Source organism: Diadema antillarum, unplaced genomic scaffold (assembly GCF_040938485.1).
Source record: "Diadema antillarum isolate AM-2024a unplaced genomic scaffold, OU_Dant_1.0 seq00001836_RagTag, whole genome shotgun sequence".
NCBI classification, from domain to species: Eukaryota; Metazoa; Echinodermata; class Echinoidea; order Diadematoida; family Diadematidae; genus Diadema; species Diadema antillarum.
In genome coordinates, this window is record NW_027272509.1 from 535801 (window position 1) to 555341 (window position 19541).

The 19541-nt window shown below is 39.2% G+C and overlaps 1 protein-coding gene across 1 annotated transcript in view; it reads right to left on the reverse strand.

Annotated features, from left to right (window-relative positions):
- Positions 1 to 2712: 2712 nt before the first annotated feature.
- The window catches only part of LOC139712655 (ATP-dependent translocase ABCB1-like), a 32705-nt gene continuing 15876 nt past the window's right edge, over positions 2713 to 19541 (reverse strand). Inside the window, exons 10-25 of the mRNA XM_071624463.1 lie at positions 18506 to 18742; positions 16589 to 16792; positions 15526 to 15696; positions 14368 to 14545; positions 13877 to 14013; positions 13086 to 13247; positions 12086 to 12265; positions 10263 to 10346; positions 9419 to 9622; positions 8353 to 8453; positions 7807 to 7947; positions 7447 to 7603; positions 6291 to 6488; positions 5642 to 5845; positions 4146 to 4292; positions 2713 to 3077 (exon numbers count right to left, since the gene is read on the reverse strand). Of these exons, the coding sequence (XP_071480564.1) occupies positions 2874 to 3077; positions 4146 to 4292; positions 5642 to 5845; positions 6291 to 6488; positions 7447 to 7603; positions 7807 to 7947; positions 8353 to 8453; positions 9419 to 9622; positions 10263 to 10346; positions 12086 to 12265; positions 13086 to 13247; positions 13877 to 14013; positions 14368 to 14545; positions 15526 to 15696; positions 16589 to 16792; positions 18506 to 18742 (2709 nt within the window). The 3' untranslated portion in view covers positions 2713 to 2873. The remainder of the gene's footprint in view (positions 3078 to 4145; positions 4293 to 5641; positions 5846 to 6290; positions 6489 to 7446; positions 7604 to 7806; positions 7948 to 8352; positions 8454 to 9418; positions 9623 to 10262; positions 10347 to 12085; positions 12266 to 13085; positions 13248 to 13876; positions 14014 to 14367; positions 14546 to 15525; positions 15697 to 16588; positions 16793 to 18505; positions 18743 to 19541) is intronic.

Consider the following 19541-nt stretch of genomic DNA (forward strand, 5'->3'; position numbering starts at 1 on the left):
ATTTTAAATCAAGTTTTATACTTATACATCTTAAGTATGAGATTTAAGATTCATGTCATTTCTATATACTAAATAGATAAGAAATGTGAGAGTAGGACATCATCAACTTGCCGATTTGAATATTCATAACGACTGGTCAAGAAGTGTTTTCTCAAAAATTTTGCAATTTCAGAATATAATAACTTCCTTATTTCTCATCTGAATTTGATCACTTTGCACTTTTCTGAAGGAATTTTCTTTTCCTCTTCGAATTAACTTGAACAATGTTTGGAGTGGATTTGTGCTGAAAATGTTACTGTTAAATTCCGGACCGGTTTAAGATTAAATATTTTAGAGAATCTTATGATATTGTGAATTTTTGAGAATTTTCTCAAAAATACTTCTTTAACATTGGTAAATTCGGATATACAGCCAAATGAGTTTATATTGTTATTACCTCACATCTTGCCATTGCCTGTACACAAAATCTCGTAATTTCCCGGGCTTTTTTTTAATTGTACAATTTATTGCAATTATGGTTCTAGTCACAAATCCTAGTATATTTGACTGCTCAGTACTTTGAGGTTATTCAGCCATACAGCAGAAGAAATATTACGTTTTACATTTTATTACGAAATAATTGAAGTCTTGTCAGATTTCTGTACACAATCGAATTTGTGAGGGAATGACACCATTACCTCGCCCATGAGCATATGTGTATCAACTATATGAGACCTTTAAAAAACAGAAACTTATATTTCTAAACTTACTTAAATTATGGCCAGTTTTGGTCAAATATTCGTATAAAGTGATACATGCAAACGTTTACTCTTTCTTTTTACACTAAATCTTCTGTAACTGGCAGCAGAAATACAAAACAGACACACAAACAAAGCAGACCACTCGAAGAGCACGCATCTCATGTTTTGTGCATTCAAGACTTTCGACCAATTTTCCGTAAAAGTAAACCACGGGAACAACTAGCTGTCAAAAATCCCTTCCTATCAACTTTTTTTCCATTTCTGCATTTTCTATTTCTACTCCTTCCTTCATGGACAGGTAAGATTTTTAATGATAATTTGACAGGATGTCTGTACCGGAAACAGATTATGAGCACGTACAGCTTTGCATTGACAGAAGCTATAGACAATTGAGCGGTTGTCAATTTGAAATAGCCTGTCTTTATATTTACATGGGTCTCTTTTTCCAATAACACAATGATTTTGTTTACTCACTTTTACAGAGGCGATGCACTTACCGCTTAAAGATGTTTGTCGATATATTTTGTATTACAAACTGACTTCTTGTTATGTTACTAGTGTATTTGGAAGATTTGATGTGATTTTTTTTTCTAATAAAATCTAAAGTAACTAATTGAAATGTCACGGGTGTTAACGAGGGATAGAACTGCTAATTTGTTGGTGCCTGATATTGAGTTCGTGAATTCTGGATCATGCACGGGATGTACTTTATAATATATATATGTCCATGGCGGTGCTTCGGCGTATTCAAATTATTTTATCCTCCACATTCAGCAAACACACAGTATACACAGGAACACATACAAACACACGCATGCACATACAAACACACGCATGCACATACGCGCGCGCGCACACACATACACACACACACACGACACTTGACAGACCAAGGTACGGCATTCATTACACACAACACTTTGTGACAGAAAGTTGAATGTATTTTAATCATAATTTTATCATATTGCAATTTTGCGATGGTACCCGTGAACATATTTGGTGAAGTATCGAAGAGTGTGGTCCGCACACCATTCATGCAATAATCACTGACTTACCTTCAGAACCACATTGAGTTGTTTCATGCTATACCTTATATACTTACATTTCAACTACAATACGGGTCTATTTATATTTCGTTATTTATTTTATAAGTGCTGTTCATAAAGGCAAGCAGTAAAGGCCATTTCCTCTCTTTCCTGCTTTGGGGAAACGAAGAAGAAAGTGAGACTGAAATAATCTTTAGCTGTCGTTACAGAATATTATCAAGCCTATATTTTATATTAATGCGTAAATATTACATTTATTCTTACATTTATGATCATATTACAAAGATATGATTTTAGAATGCACGCATTGATAACACAGCTTGGACGACTTAAGTCCCTGCTTCCTCTCCCCAAACTGATATATTATACTTTTTGAGGTTTCGTTCTGACTCTCTGTACATTTTATGAACTTGTTCTCTTACAAGATGTGCCGTTCAGTCGGAAATGGAAAATTTCCCGTCTGACTAGAAGATATAAGAAGAAGAGAACACCTTGTACATTATGAGTTAAATAACTATTATAAGAAATAATTTCTTGAGTGCCAAGACGTCCAAAATGTAAAAAAAAAATGAAGAAAAAAACATATATATCAATAATGCTTCCATTCTGACAGGACCATGTGTAGAAATGTATGATAAAAGTAAATTCTGGTTGACTCTCAACCTTCCTATATCCTGTCACCACGGAAAGAGGCACCAGCAGTTTCCCCTCCACCAAACTTCATTCAATCTATGATTTACATAGTTGTACGTTATTGATAACAGCAGAACAAAAACTAATTCTGAAAACTAAATGACACCGAATGAGGTAAATGTTACGGAGTGTCACGAGAAAATGGTTACACGTCAATGTCATGGACTCTGATACCATTTCATCGAAATTTGACCAATATTTTGTAAATTTACGAGTGATTCTGACTTCTCTATTCAAACTCTTGTCGATATTTTCTTGTACGGCGTTGCCTTCTCCAGAACAGCAAAGTCGAACGCGGAGTAACGATTATTCCCGTTACGATGCTGTCGACCAGGAGGTGATCTCCCTGTGTCAACTAAAGTCCTGCAATATTTCTCATGCGACGTCGACGATCTTAGTCCTCTACCAGGGCTTGACCACCGGTCAAGGTGAAGTAGTGACCCCTCCTCTTCAAGAGCTCGACATGACTTCCGCTCTCCATGACGACGCCGTCTCTGATGACGGCGATGACGTCGGCGTTCTTGACGGTGGAAAGGCGATGGGCGATTACGATGGAGGTTCGTTCTTTCATGGCGTTGTCGAGCGCGTCTTGCACGATCTGGAAGAAAAATGCACATAGCCATATATTTTTTTGTGAACATAACGATCTAATAATAAATGGAAGTGTTTCTTTGATGTTGCTGTTGCTGCTGTCCTTTTTTTTGCAAAAATTAAACCAACCTTATCTTTGGCAGCTAGGATACAAAGCTAACTCTACATAATAATAGAATGGAAGGTCATTGATAATGAAAGCATATAATAGTCACAAGTAATGTTACGTTTACGTGTTTACACTCTTCACATCAGAGAAATGGGAGCTGGAGAACTTGGGAAGGATAATGGACACTTGCAACTTATGTTGACGTGAATACTATAGTTGCGATATTCAGCATTAAGATTTCACTGACCTGGTATTGAATCCGAAACCACCAAATTTTGGTTGTGGTTGGAGACATTCATATCCCATTATTCCAATTACAAAAAAAAAAAAATTAACAAATAAGTTAGACTGAAAGTAATCGTAAAGAAAACAGTTACACGCAACAGCATGAACGTAAGAGAAATAAACAGATGGACAATGTACATGTACTGTGCAAGGAGGATAAGGAATTTCCTTAAAGGGTCATGAGTAACCTTTTGTATACGTGAACGGGATGTACCATGTCTTTATCTCATGAGGTGCAGTAAAGTATCTTATTTATTCTTTGGGGTTATTAGTCATAATTCAATGACGTGATTGATACAACGAGGAATTCTTATACAGCGAGAAGTGACTTCATGTCAGATAGTACACTTAAAAACAAAATGGACAGGCTGCCAACGGCTTAGAATGAAGTGATATACAGTATTCACACACGTGTAGAGAACAACATCAGATCTTGTCTTGTGTATCGATGTAATATCATAACACCAGTCAGTTGGGAGTCTTGCTTTCACGTCCACACAATATATCGGAATTGATTATATTCTAGTAGTGTATCTCCCTCCTCGATATGAACAGTTTCTAACCCGTTAAAAGGCAATCTCTGTATACTGTAAAAAGGCACTTCACTACCTTCAAACCAGTCCCTGCAGTTGTGAGTGATCTGGCAGACGAAATGAATAGTCAAAGATTCCTAAATTATACCTTTTCGCTCTCCGTGTCGAGGGCTGACGTGGCCTCGTCTAGGAGGAGGATGCGGGGGTTCCTAGCCAGAGCTCTGGCGATGGCCACTCGCTGCTTCTGACCCCCGGACAGCTGGGTTCCTTTCTCACCGACCAGAGTGTCGTAACCCTGTCATGAACCATATAGAGGTTTTCAGTGGTTAAGAGGAAACCTTGCTGTCAGACATCAGGATTAATCCGTAGAAAGACGTTTTAGTTCATCCCCGAAAACTCATGCTTCAGTCCTTCGAATCAAGTGTAAATGATTTCAGATCTTATCGTGTACTGAGTCTTATTTTTTTTTTAGGTCGGATTGTATACCTTAAGCGTTATATAATTTAAGATGAGGCAACCATTGTTAATCAAAATTCCTTCTCAGTTAGAGTTTGAATTCCCCACGGAAATTACTACAGCATTTGAGTTTCAGACATTTTTTAATATGATGTAGCCACATAATGCGAAGAAGATTTGGAGGAGGCAGGTGAAGGAGGAGCTTGCTAGGACGGTTTGCTTGAGAAAGGAGGGCGCCCTATAAAATCGGGTAAAGATGATGAGGATGTGTGAGCACGCTTGCGGTAAGAGTGAGGTAAGTCCGACCGTAAGATAGCGGAAAACCCCATGTCAAAACTGAATAATGATGACGATTAAGATACAGTCTCAAGCCATCCCTGTGTTAGAGAGGATGCTAAACTAGTAACTGATCAGTGGGAATCAATGGGAATGTTTGGGATGATTGTTCCAATCCTTGTGGAATATAATGTACTCTTAAAGAGTACATTATGTATCTATTGTTGTGTGGAACTTATTTGCTTCAGAATGGTCTCATATTCAAGTAATGTGCAGTTCAATGTTTCCATGTTACCATGCCTGTACAGTGACGGGGCGATTGTTAAAGGGCCGTTAACATGGTTAACATGTTATTATAATGTGAAATACACCTTTGTGGTTTTCGATTTCTATGACCAAATCTCCTGCCGAGCTCAATCGGATTAAACAGCTTATAAATGTATTGAAGATGCAAATCGTAGTTGACTTATCACAGTGAATAGATCTATTAATCATGGGTATTACACGACTGCAAAGGATAGAAATGTCAAAATAAATCTCGATCGCTTTGGTAATTATTGTCAGTTATTGCAAAACCTCACGTTAATTTCTCTGAAAACGTTAATATGAAAATACATTATTTTTGACATTATGTAATACCAGATTGTCAGAGATGCTTACAGCGCTTTAGGAAGGGAAGTGCGGTTTTCCTCTCTGACACAAAATATTACGTTTATGATTGATTTAAGGGGCGAGCAATAATTATGTCTGAGCCCTGTTGCGTAAAAAGATGAAGTCAACCTATAAAGTCAAATACTACAGCCAACCAGAATTTAGGATTCAGAGACTTGTGTTTCATTTTCTGACTAATGTTTGATATCAACTTTTATGCAACAGAGCTCTGATTTCTTTCTCCTTGGTCTTCAAACTTACCATGGGAAGAGAGGAGATGAAGTCGTGGATGTTGGCCATCTTGGCCACTCGCTCGACGCTTGTCACGTCCATCTCTTCCTCCACGCCGTACTGGATGTTCTCCTTGATAGAGCTAGCGAAGAGGATTGGTTCCTGGCTCACGATGGCCATGTTGGCTCGTAGCCACTGGATGTTGAGGTCTTTGATGGACTTACCATCCACAGACTGTGAAGGAAGATTAGGAACGCTGATATGCAATAACTTGATGTACTTTTGATTAAAATCATAACTATTTGCTTTGATTAATGATTAATGAAATGAAATGGGGCGTCATTGCTTTTAAAATGAAAACTGGAAATTTCAAATCTACGAACTGTATGGCACTTTGTGAGGGGATAACATTATGACATCATTACTTACATATTCATTTTGACTGTTCAAGAACTGTTTTTCTGAGGAATAAACGAAACTTCAAAATAACTTCCTTATTTTTCATACGATTTTGATCAAATTGCCATTGTGCTAAGAACATTTTACTCCGATTTTCAGATTAACTTTCAACTGCACTGGAATTCCCTTCTAAGAGGCCGACTTGCCCATCTTTATCAACTCATACTCTCGTCTTTACATCTACATATTGATACGCTTCTGTTTAGACCACTGTACTGACCACTGTCCCGTCCAGCGGGTCGTAAAATCTCTCCAGGAGGGACACAAGTGTGCTCTTCCCGCACCCGCTCTCCCCGACCAGGGCCACCGTCTGTCCCGGTCGGATCGTGAGATTCAGGCCTTTCAGAATCGGAATATCGGGCCGAGTCGGGTAGTTGAACTTGAGATCGGTATAACGTATCTCTCCATCTACGTCTTTCTGAGAGAGCAAAAAGCAAAACAAAAAGAAACAAGAGAGAGAGAGAAAAAAAAAAGAGTCTGAAAGTCAAAAAATGTACTCTTAGATTCGTTACCACGTCATCCTGATTACGTCGCAGAAAACACCAAGAAAACTACCGAACAATGTGATTTGTAAGAAAGATTTTCAATTAGCAACTGTGATTAGGTATTCTTTCATAAATTTGGAAGAGAATTAACTATCTGGTTATTACTTCGGTCTTCAGAATTGACCTGTTTTGTCAATGTTTTGTGTTCTCCACGCGATGCTGTATTCCTTTTTTACCATTAACAACGACTAATGGTCCTGCCTTCCTCTTGTGTTGTGTGAGTTCTAATATATCGATGGGGGGGGGGGGTGTGATGGCATATCATCGGTGTGTTAGAGTCCGGCGATCAATAAAAGAAATAACAAGGCAATAAGATATCGCGGTATAAGCTAACACTTCAAGCAAAAAAAAAATGACCACGAAGGCAGGAAGTCTAAAAGTAAACTTATTACGATCTAAAACCGCAATAATCAGAAATTATATAAGCTCTGTTTTAATACTCGTCTGATTTTAGTTTACCTATGATTTGCCAGAGTCACAAAGCATCTCACCAGCATGAACTCTTTTATGATAAAGAAAAAACTTCGTCCTTTTTAAACAAGACAGGAATATCAGTATAACACTAGGCAACAAAGCGCTCCGTTGAAAGACGAAAGCGGCGTTTGGTTTCGTTTTCGGAAAAGCTTAAATCGAAGCGGTAGCGTCTGCCATTTTTGACAAGATAATGTCGTAGCAGGCATACCAACAGCAAGTATAATGTTTTACAGAAACTTGTAAGAACATTGTTGCGAGAAAACAAACAAAAGGAAAAAACATAGCCAGAGAATTGCGTAAATTGTTAACATTTTTAAGGAAAATCATAAAAGATGCTGGCCGGGTGCTGAAACTCACGGGTGTGGCACCGCGCGTGGAGTAATTGTCGATCAGCGGCTCGGTGGCGAACAGGTGCAGGAGGAGATCGGCCGAGTGTCGAGCCTTGGCATAGTCGGGGAGGAGGGCCATGGCACGACCCACAGACATTCCACCGAAGGCGAGACCAAAAATCACTCTAGATGGGGAAACAGAATAGATATCCAATGATACATAAATATCTCAACTTAGTGAGGGGAGTCATGCAAATGTTGAAGGATTCGAAGCTGCACTACTGGTGATCAAATGTTCGAATTCGGTTATTTAATTGGCTTCTATGTAATCGTATTTTTGTGGTGGTTTGCAGCATTTTGCTTTGTTTTGTTGTAGTTGTATACTCACTTGAATACGTCGTCTCCGTCCATTTCACCGATGGACACCAGATAGCCCCCGAAGCGGAAGGACACGGCGTAGATGAAGAAGATCATTGCTTGCGAGACGGCGAACCCGAGGCCGTTCATCTGGCTGTTTATTTTGCCCTGCCTGATTGGGACGAGGACGACACATTCGAACGCTAACATTAGTGACATTTTGTCAGGGCTGTAGACTGCGTGTTTCATTCGTGTATCGTTTTACAAATGCAGAATAATGAAATACGAATGATATCAAATTCTTTGAAATAAATATCAAATAATAATAGCTACCTTCGAAAATGATTGTAGGACAGTGAATACACTGTTAGGAAGTTTACGGAGTTAACCTTTTTTGTTGTTTTTGGATCGTTCTGTAATACCTTCTTCATTTGGAATGTGATTTTAAAAATTCCATATGGTTAAGATAGCAATGACATTAGAAAGGATACTGTGGTCAGCAAACCGTTTTTTTTTTTGTAACTTATGTAAGATAAGTGGGGTATTTTGACATGCTAATGGTAGAAATGTTTCTTACTTGTATGGTCGTTGCAGCTGTTCGTCGTAGTTCTTGATCATTCGGTCTTCCAGTGAGAGCGCCGCCACCGTCCGGACGTTTTCTATTGCCTCAGCAGCAATCTGTTGACAGACATCGATTTGATATGTGCTAAGCTCCATATTATTATTCAAGCATAGTCGATTTTCAGACATAGACGTACTGCAAAGAATGTCAGTCCCTACAATTTCTCAACTTGGCATTCGAGTCCATAATAATGACGATCGAGCAGTTCAAGGGATGGTAGAAGGATTTATTGTTAAAACCCTTAAGATAACATCATCGCATTGTTCCGACATCAACCGACAAGATTCTGTAAAACGGGGATTTTAAGAAAATTGAAAGACTTCCATCAAAATAATTTGAGCCTGCATGGGCCCTTCCTTGCAATTACAACATAGACGGACATTGCGGACATCTATTAACAGCTTTAAAAAAAAGGATATCGGCTTTAACAATGTATTACTGATGAGTCTGATCAGTCGAAGCATACTATATTCTGTTTCACTCTTTGTTGAATGGAATGAAAGAAAAATATTGTTTCATGGCAAAACAAGTTAACTCTGTTATTGTCGATATGAGATTTTCGACTAAACCCGCTGAAAAAAAGAATAAGGAAAATGAGAAGAAAATAAAAGAAATTTTATCACAATTTCAAGAATATTCCCTGTGATACTTCAAGTGAGGTACTTCTGGAAAGGTTTTATTTTGCTCTGCCTGGTGATGGACTTACATTAAAAATGTATATAAATGGCGATTAGCCCGTTTTGCAATCGATACTTTTAGTTCCACACACAAATCGCAACGCCAAGAAAAAGGAGTGTCACTTACGGGCGTGGTCGCATGATTATAGCGAGCTTTTAATAGATCTGCGACGTGAACGCTAAGAAGACGCAGCCTCCCAGCGGCCCGGGGTAGACACTTAAAACAACCCTCTCGCGCATGTGCAGAACACGATTTTGGGTCTAATTAGCAGAATAATAAATTTGCATAAACCATGGTTTGAATTTAAACCATCTTCGTGAATTCGGACCATTAAGCCGAGTACCTTCCCGGATTCCTCGATGAGGGCAGCATCGCGGGTCTGTGAACCCTGCAAGATCTTCATCTGCAGGCCGCCGGTGAAGGCGAGCACGGGGAGACAGGCGAGGATGAGCAGAGCCAGCTTCCAGCCGAAGATGAACCCGATGGCGAGGGAAGCCGTCATCGTCACCAGGGACTGTACGACGATGCTCAGTCGGGCACCGGTCGCCTAGCAACAGATATGATGAAAGAGTTATTTCTGCTCATTCAAAAATCAATCTCCTTGTTAAATCTGACCATAAAATTCTTTGCGAAGTCCGCAATCAATTACACCAATTACACACACGCGCGCGCTTGCACACACACACACACACACACACACACACACACACAAACACACACACGTCATGATCGAAACAGGCATCACAAAACCTCAGTACACTTAAAAACGTGGGGAATTTGCATGTATGCCTCAGTGCGTGGGTTATTGCATGCGTATCAATATCAAATGCTACAAATAAACAGTTCAGTTCAGTTCGGTTCAGTTCAGTTTATCTTTTTCTCATCAAGCAAAAAAAGGAAACAAAGTATAATCTAACATAAAAACAAAGTATAATACAATAGAAAGAAACAATAAGAATTAGAATTAATGAGTTCTTGCATCGATCTGTTTCTATTGCAACTGATTGACAAATTGCCCTACACAACGTAATTATGAACACAGTTGGGGAAAACTCCATTCGAAAAAGAGGTCAAAAATTGTATTCGAGCAAAAACAAAAGTTTGTCATAACTTGTATTCGTTATATCAGAGCCCCATTCACGAAGTATGCACACCACAATAGTAATGTAATTCGATATACGTCTCACCCCTTTAACGTTGGAAGCGTCCGCCGACAACCTCGTGGCGAGCGCCCCAGTGCTGTGGGAAGGCTGGTCGAAGTACGCTACGTCCTGCATTATTGCAGAACAATTAAGATTGAGGAAAATCATGAATATGTAGAGCAAGCAAGGATTAAGCAAGCTAGACAGACAGACGGTACAGACACAGAGAGAGAGAAACATGGGTCAGATAGGTAGGTTAGATTACAAAACATAGATTTATAGATCATGAATAGATAGATGATTTTGTATAGATTAGAGGGATGGTGTATCAGTTTTGATTGAGATGGTCGGTTCAGGTTTTTGACTTTTTGCAAGATAATTCGAAACCACTCACTAAAATATCTAAGAACATACAATTCTAAAAGGATTAACTGTTTATTTGATAACAATTGAATAATGATGAGAACAATGAGAAAATGAAAGAATAGCTGTATTGATGTTTTTAAATTCACTGTTGATTTTCCTCCGGACCCCAGTACTGAGCGCTGCATTTTCATTACTGTCTACTCAAATAATTTTTATAATACTTTCAGTTCTCATGCATTATTAGTTCTTTGCAATAAGTCAGCGAAAGCGTAAGGTAAACACTCTGGTCGTCAGGAGATAATGAAAACAATGCATCAAGTTTGGAAAAAAAAAGATAACCAGGGCTGCCAACTTTCCGGCATCGTTATGAAGGTTACAGAGATTTGGTGAAATTTGCGTTTTACTACCATCTTTACCAATTGGTTGCTGAAACACCGGACACCGCCCGTCTTATTACTCCGTAAAACGCCCGAAACTGCCCGTCCGTTTTTAAAATAGTTTCATGCTTTACCATTTTGTGTTTTCATATAGAATATATAATTATGAAATTTGAAAGAGGTCAAAGGTCAACAAATGCATGTCAGAATTATTTCTGTGACACACCATTCTCTTAATAGCCTTTTAAATAAACATAACTCATAATAGACAAAAATAAACCAGCTGTGAGCTATTGCACATAATCTATAGAAGGTTGTCGAAATGAGAGCAATGTTGCTGCACCTTCCAGGGAACCATAGGACATTATGTACAGAATCTTCATTTGCTAAACGGTAAACAGACATAATACCAAAGGAAGACACTATTCTCTTGCCGGGATATAAAGAGATATCCAAGTGTGAGGGGAGTCTTCTAGTAAATGATGAGGAAGACTTGGAAGCTCTGGTATACTAGGGAGATAGAAAGAGAACATCTCCTTGGGTGTACTCGTCACTTGATCGTGGAGTGCGTCTACTGCGGTTGGGGTCATCCCATGAGACCGACACCCGCGAGTCATACAGTCCCCGAGTTCGACAATGAAAAAAAGGTCCATGAATCATACATCCCACGAGTCATACAGCCCATGAGTTCGACACTTGACAAATAAGGCTCATGCGTTCGACACTAGATAAAACAGCCCGCGACTTCGACATTACAACATCGGGCTTAAAGGGACTGTACAGTACTGGTTGAGGTAAGGGATTCATGTTTTGAACATTTCTAAGTGAGATAATGAGAAACCTCTTATGAAATACGAAAGAGCATGCAATTTTAAGAAGGATTCAACATTTATTTGATGAAAATTGGCTTTGAAATGGCTGAGATATCCATCTATGGTTTCTGAATATCTCGCAAAATGTTAAAAGCTAGATCCTCACCTCGACCAGAACTGTACACACCCTTTAACTCACGGACCTTGTTTGCTCAGTGTCGAACTCATGGGCTGTATGACTCGTGGGCTGTATGATTCGTGGATGTCGAACTCGTGACGTGCACCCCCCCCCCCCCTCCCTGCGGTCTATTACCTGTCGCAGAATCGTCCAGAAAGCCTTACGGCGGAGGCGGAGTGTGAGCTCCTCACCCGACACGGCGAAAGCACTCCCAGTCACCGTGTTGCAGATGAAGAGAAGCCCGCCCAGTGCCAGGAACATCAACGACCAGAATATGGCTTCCTCGCGGAGCTCATCCGGCGGGAGACTAAAGATCTGTCAGTCAGTAAGTCAGTCAGTCAGTCAGTCAGATAAAAGAGAGAGTGATACGAGAAACATTGACAAGATCACTGTGTAAATATTGTCGCCATTTTTTTTCTCCAAAATATCCCATTATTTTCCCTTAATTTTGCATCGATGTTTAGAAGTTAGTGTGGAAACTGTATCAAATGAAAAGGAAGACATCACTGTCATCAAAAAATGACTGGTAAGATCACAAAGAAATTGACAATTTTCTTTTGAAGATTGTTTGAATTGATTTGAATTGATTGGTAAACATGAATTAATATGGATGTAACCCTCGCACGCATTCTGCTATGCGGAATCCCTAATATTTCTACAACTGTTCATAGGTTTGAATTTATTTATTTATTTATTTATTTATTTATCTATCTATCTATCTCTTTTTCTCGATCTTCCCTCTTAGCATAAAAGAGCGCCATACATGTACCATGGTCAGAACTCCAGCATTATAAGGCACGCCAGGGGTCCATCATGCCGCATACCTGGCATGCCTGGGCCCTGTTTCGTAAAGCTGTTCGTAAAGTTACGAACAACTTACAAGCGACTGGTGAACAGTTCTGATCGCTATGCTTATCAGAATTTGAACAATTCAGCACAAGAACTGATCACCAGTCGCTCGTAAGTCGTTCGTAACTTTACGAACAGCTTTATGAAACACCCCTGGGTAAATTTAGTTTAATTCTGCACGCATAATTGCACATTTTGCATGAAAGACAAGAGTAACAAGGAAAACACTCCATCACTCCAATGCAAGGCTTGAGTCGTCATTAACCGTCCTCGTCTTGCAACTCACCGCGATGACCTCGCTGAAGAGGATGGCGAAGGCAGGGTAAGCGATTCCCTGGATGCCAGCGAAAATGCAGCCGACGAGGATGACGTGCCACTCAGGACCATTCAGCCTCAGGATCTCCATATAACCGACTTGCCGGACACCTTCCTCCTCCGCTTCCTCTTCCTGTTGCCATGGTTACAGCGAGAAAGAGAGAAGGACAAAAACAAAAATGGCAACAAGGCACGCAGCAAATTAAGTGAGCCAACAAGGTTATACATATTCACTGTGTATAGCCCCATAGAGTCTCTAGTCCATAGTGGCGAACTATGATAATGGTCATACCTACGGTAGCCTTTTCCATGTTAGCGTTGTTTTCCCAGAGGAACCTGCCATGATTATTACCCAAGGACTGGAAGATATTTATCTACACTCCCGGGTCGAAAGGAACAATCATAGGTATAAACATAACTATGGTCCAAGAACGTAAGCCTAAAAAAAAGTTACAAAATATACGATGCGAAAGTACAGACAAAACAAAAAATCAAACATGTGACAAGTTAGTGGGAGACAGTAATTACGTAGGCATTGTGTACTAAGAGAAATTCGATATAATCTGGTAAAATAAGTTGCAACGGAAAGGTGCGAAATTGCTTTTCAGAATCCAGTAATTGAAGTTAACGATTTTGTTTGCTAATGTATTGAATAATCTTGATGCCGAATATAAAATGCTATTTTTAACTATAGTTGATTTTGGCTTAGGGAAATTAAGAATATCTTCATCGTAAATGGAAAATGAAGTGTACAAAATTTACCTCCTCCTTCTCACTCTTCCCGCTGCTGGCGGAAGAGATCTGGCGGGAAAGTTTCTGCGAACTCTGGCGAGATACTTGGCGGGGAAGCGGACTCGTGACAGATGCCTGTCTCTCCTTTGACGTCGCAGACGAGTCTCCTGTTATCGATAATCATCCATTTATTGATTTCGAGAATCATGATTGCAATACAGTTGATTACAGAAGTAAGTGAAAGACTACAAAGTGAGCCAACAACGATATAAGACAATCGTCATTCTAGACTTTTCCTCGGCTAAAATATAATGCTTGCTGCTATGTCGAATAAATGATAATAATAATAATGATGATGATGTTGGTGATGATGATGATGACAACAATAATAACAAGAGCAATAATAATGATACTACTACTACTACTACTACTACTAATAATAATAATAATAACAACAATAATGATGAAAATAATGATAATGCTAATAAGACTTATAATAATTTTTCTGTCCATCCGCTTACCGGCACCATCCAAAGCTTGAAGCGTGACTAGCTGTTTGTAGACACCACCTCTCTTCATCAACTCGGCGTGGTTTCCGAATTCCGCAATGGTTCCGTTGTCGAATGCGTAGATGACGTCCGCATTCTGGATTGTGGTGAGACGGTGAGCGATGACGATAGTGGTGCGACCTTCCGATGCCTGAAAATAGTAGCATCAGTTAAAGTACAGATAAGATGATAACTATGTAGTGTATATAATGGGAGCGACACTGATTTTAACTGCGGTAATAATGACCATGGTGAAAAAAAAATGATTAAGTAATGAAGATAATAACATGATTGCGGTCATCGTTATCGTTCACATTGTATCTACTTTAAATGCGTATTTGGAAAGGAAGAAAAGCGAGAGAAGATATTTGATATGCTACAGCCATCGATAAAATAAAATTATGTTTAAAGGGATTGCATAGTTTTGGTTAAGACTTAACTTCAGGCATTTATCATTTCTGGTGAGTTAGTGAGAAACCTCTTATGAAATATGAAAGAGCATGTAATTCCAAGAGTGATTTAATATTTATTCGATGAAAATTGGTTTTGAAATGGCCGAGATATCCAAAATAATGTGATCCTAATAAAGTGTGGGACTTACATTTTATTACGATTTTTTTGTATTATTTTGTTTTTGGATGTTTCAACTATTCCAAACCCGATTTTTTTATCATATTGTTGTTGTTAGTGTTTTATAGAAAGAAAGAAGAAATATCATATAAAGAAATATCATATAAAGAAGAAATATCATATAAACGTTGGATTTCTCTTAAAATGAATAAGTCTGCACTCTTTCATAAGTGTGTACTATATCATAAGTGTTTTCTTGGTATCTCGCAAAAAGTTGAAAGCCCAATTCTCATCTTCACCAATACTGTACCATCCCTTTAAGCTATACAGTTGCCCATTTTCACTTTGGATTCATTCCTTAGTTTTGTTTTTGATTCGTGCGCAAGATGCACCTAATGTACCTTCCGATTACAACTGTTACCATAGATGGGTGGCATATCTTTGAATTAATATCTTACTCCACGCTCGCTCCTTACACATCCTTCCAATATATTCTGCATTCTGCAGTGTCTATAGTCTTTAAGAAGCCAAAAATTTCATCGACAGTAACAATGGTCCTACCTTGTCCAGAGCTTGCTGCACGACTTTCTCGCTCTCCCTGTCCAGGGCTGACGTGGCTTCGTCCAGGAGAAGAATGGGCGGGTTTCTCACCAGCGCGCGGGCGATGGCGACTCTCTGTTTCTGTCCCCCGGACAGCTGGGCGCCGCGCTCTCCGACCATGGTGTTATAGCCCTGCAATGTGGTAGAATCATGAAGAAAAATGAAAGTAAAGGGCATTGACCATTTCGTTTATGGATCCAACGCTAAAACGCATCGCTAGGGAAGTACTGAAAAAATGAGAGATATAGAAAAAAAGACCCCAATCTAAAAGATAGATAACAAACATGGAAATTGAGCGCAATCAGGCTATTGAGAGGGCAAAAGCTGGTTATATGACAGTTATTTGAGAACAAACATAAAAACAATCACACAATTTATGTCCCAATTTTAAGACACAAAAAGACAAAAAAAGTAAACATATTCTATACATTAAGAAACAGTCACTTGAATTTGCTGTTATATACAAACATCAGGGGCCTACAATCAACGTCTTAATTTTAACAACTATGACAAGCGAGACTGATAGATTTCTTATAACCTGTCTCAGCAGATTTAAAGTAGGCCCTACATGTACGTAGGCGGTTATTTCACTATAAATTAATAAACTGTCAGTACAATGTGTCTCATGGATTTGTCCCAGCCGGTAGCAACATCCAAAGGACCCGGGTTCGATTCCTGAGTCGAATAACTGGGCCATGTTGCGTGTAATAATACATTCCTTCAGTAGAAGGAAAAACGCTCTGTTCATCTAAGTCGAATGAAAGAGGTCCCGTGTATGAGAGAGAATCATAACTCACGCACGTAAAAGATCCTGCTTCGTTCATTCATCGCAAAGAGCAGGGTGCATAACCCAATGAGGTGGTGGTCCCGCCTCACATCCAAATGGACCCCATTGAAGACCAGCTAGTGCAGCTGCACGACCTGCATATGGGCTATCCAGCCATCTCATCAAATGGAAAATGACACCCCACCCCACCCCACCCCCATTCCCCCCCCAAAAAAAAGAAGTGGTGGAGATCGTCACCTTGGGAAGTTTAGAGATGAAGTCGTGGGCGTTGGCCATCTTGGTTGCCTGGACGATCTCCTCCTTCGTCACGCCTTCGCGCCCGTAGGCGATGTTCTCCTCGATGCTGCAGTTGAAGAGGATGGGCTCCTGGCTGACCACTCCCATTTTCTTTCTTAACCATCGGAGGTTCAGCTCGGTGATCTCACGTCCGTCAACCAGAATCTGACAACAGTTCAAAAGACTAGTTTTTTGTCTTCTTTCATATTTATTCTTTGGCAGATCGAAGAGAATCATCTCTCATATCATAATTGTCACCATTCATGTCATGAGAAACAATATTCTAATCCTACCATTTTCTGTTCAAAAAGAAGGAAAAAACGTCCACAACAAGTTAAAGCTATTTGAACTTGGATTGATGCAGAGACGTTTCTTGAATATAGTCAACTTCTGCAAATCTACATCTGATACATGTATAGTTACAGATTCTAAATGTTAATACCACTGTCAGAGAAATTTGATTTAAATGCAGATTTAATGGTGCCCTAACCCCTCCCCGCAAAAAGAAAAAAAATGGCGACTGGTATGCCTCCGCCATAATGCATAATTCTCCTAATAGCTCTATAGTATGTCTTGGCAATATGTGATGACAGTTTAACATAATTAGCAAAATAATGAAATGACGCGATTGTCACAAATGTGTTTGAATGTTAACTTTTCTTGAACTAGGTTTAATTGGGTGAATGGCTACACTTTCTAAAAGAGCAGTTATTTGGAGATTTTAGGATTTTTACTTGACTTTTGACTCCTTATAAGTTTTATGAATTATTGAGTAATTTTCAAAGGATGGAGAAAAAGTATGATATCAGTATTAAATAGTAAATTGTTAGCATTTTAACCTGGCCTTTGACCCTTGACCTTTGACCCTATGACCCTAATATTCCCAAGAGAATCACTGTCAGGAAGAACATGTATGTATTAAGTTTTATGATGATACCTTAAGTTACTTTCGAGATATGGAGGAAGAATTGAAATTTACCACTTTCACATGACCTTTGACATTTTGACCGTTGACCTTTTAGGCAAAAGACTCCCCAGAGAATCTCACCTGTGTAATACATGTATACACTAAATTTTAAGAAAAAATACTGCAAGCATTGCATAAATATGAGGGGAAAAGTGAAATTTTGAGGAATTAACCTTGACTGTTGACCCCTGACCTTTGACCCCATGACCCTAACATTCCCTAGATAATCACTTCAAACCAGGACATGAATATGTACCAAGTTCCAGACGATACCTTGAACCACTTCCGAGATATGGAAAAAAGGACATTTTAACATTGTCATTTTACCTTTGACCTTTGAAATTTGACCTCATGACCCTTAAATCTGTCTAGAGAATCTTCATTTGGTAGCACATGAATACACTAAGTTTCAAGAAAATACCTTCCGGCATTGCATAGATATGGGGGAAATAGTGAAATTTTGAGCGTTTGACTTTGACTTTTTGACCTTTGACTCTAAGCTTGTGCATCCATAAGTTACAACTTCGCCCACTAATTCCTACACATGCCAAGTTTCATTAGGATACCTCAAACGATTTTTTTTTTATAGTTACGCTGCCCACAAAATTGATTACGGACGGACGGAAGGACGGACAACCCGAAAACATAATGCCTCCGGCGACACTTCTTGGCGAAGGCATAAAAACATGAAAAAGGATAAGAGTATTGTAATCACGTAAATTTAAAACACTGGTAGAATTTGTGTTGTCACCCGTCAAAATCACGCTATCGCGTTTGACATCATATCAGTTCAATTATTTATCCATTTCTAACAAAGTCATGATAATCAAATCATTAACACCATAATCATGATTATTCTTTTGAATACAAAAATATTTATAAATTTACATGTGTATATATGAACTTCTTACCCGTCCTGCATCCTTGTCGTAAAACCTGAGCAGCAGGTTGATGGTGGTAGACTTGCCACACCCACTGGACCCCACCAGGGCCACCGTCTGCCCCTTACGGATGCTGAGATCCACACCCTTGAAGATCGGGACGTCGGGTCGAGTGGGGTAGGTGAAGTGCACCCCTTGGAACTCGATATTACCAGTTATCTCGGCGGGTTTTTCACCCTTGGTAGATCGGGTATCTATTTCCGGATCCTGGAAAGATGCGATACGCCTAGCACATGAAACACCACTGTCTAAAATATGTAGTAGCAGTCAGATGAGGAATAATGAAAAATCTGATCAAATCTACGTCAGTAAGAACTAAGAAGTAAAATCGACAAATTGCCACTGTTATACAGGGTGGCCCAAAAAGAACGGAACGGCTAAGATCTTTAATTTCAGCAATATCGTTGCAAATATGTCATCATGTTGCATAGTATTAGAAAGGCCATTCTTTTTCCAATAGAATGACACCAGGTCTTTAATATCAGTTAATGTGTTACGATTTGAGGCCCATTTTTGTGAACCCTTGCAATTTTCAAAATGTGATCATTTTGCACTCTCAGAGATACAGAAACCAGTGAGAATTCGGCTTACCGTAGAAATAGTGGCGTTCGCAATGTGCGGAATGTGGGGCGGACAGTGTTATTGTCGTCAGGTCGACTCATCCACAATGGTAACAGACAATGACAGCCACAATCCACACATTGTGAACGGTACTGCTTCTATGGCAAGCCGAATTTTCGCTGATTTCGGTGTCTCTGAGAGTGCAAAATGATCACATTTTGAAAATTGCAAGGGTTAATAAAAATGGTCCTAAAACCATGATGCATTAACCAAAATTAAAGAACTTGGTGTCATTCTTTTGGAAAAAGAATGGCCTTTCCAATAGTATACAAAATAATGACATATTAGGAACAATATTGCTAAAATTAAGAATCTTAGGTGTTCCGTTCTTTTTGGGCCACCCTGTATAGAGGCACACGTTATCTCATATTCCGCTAAAATTCAT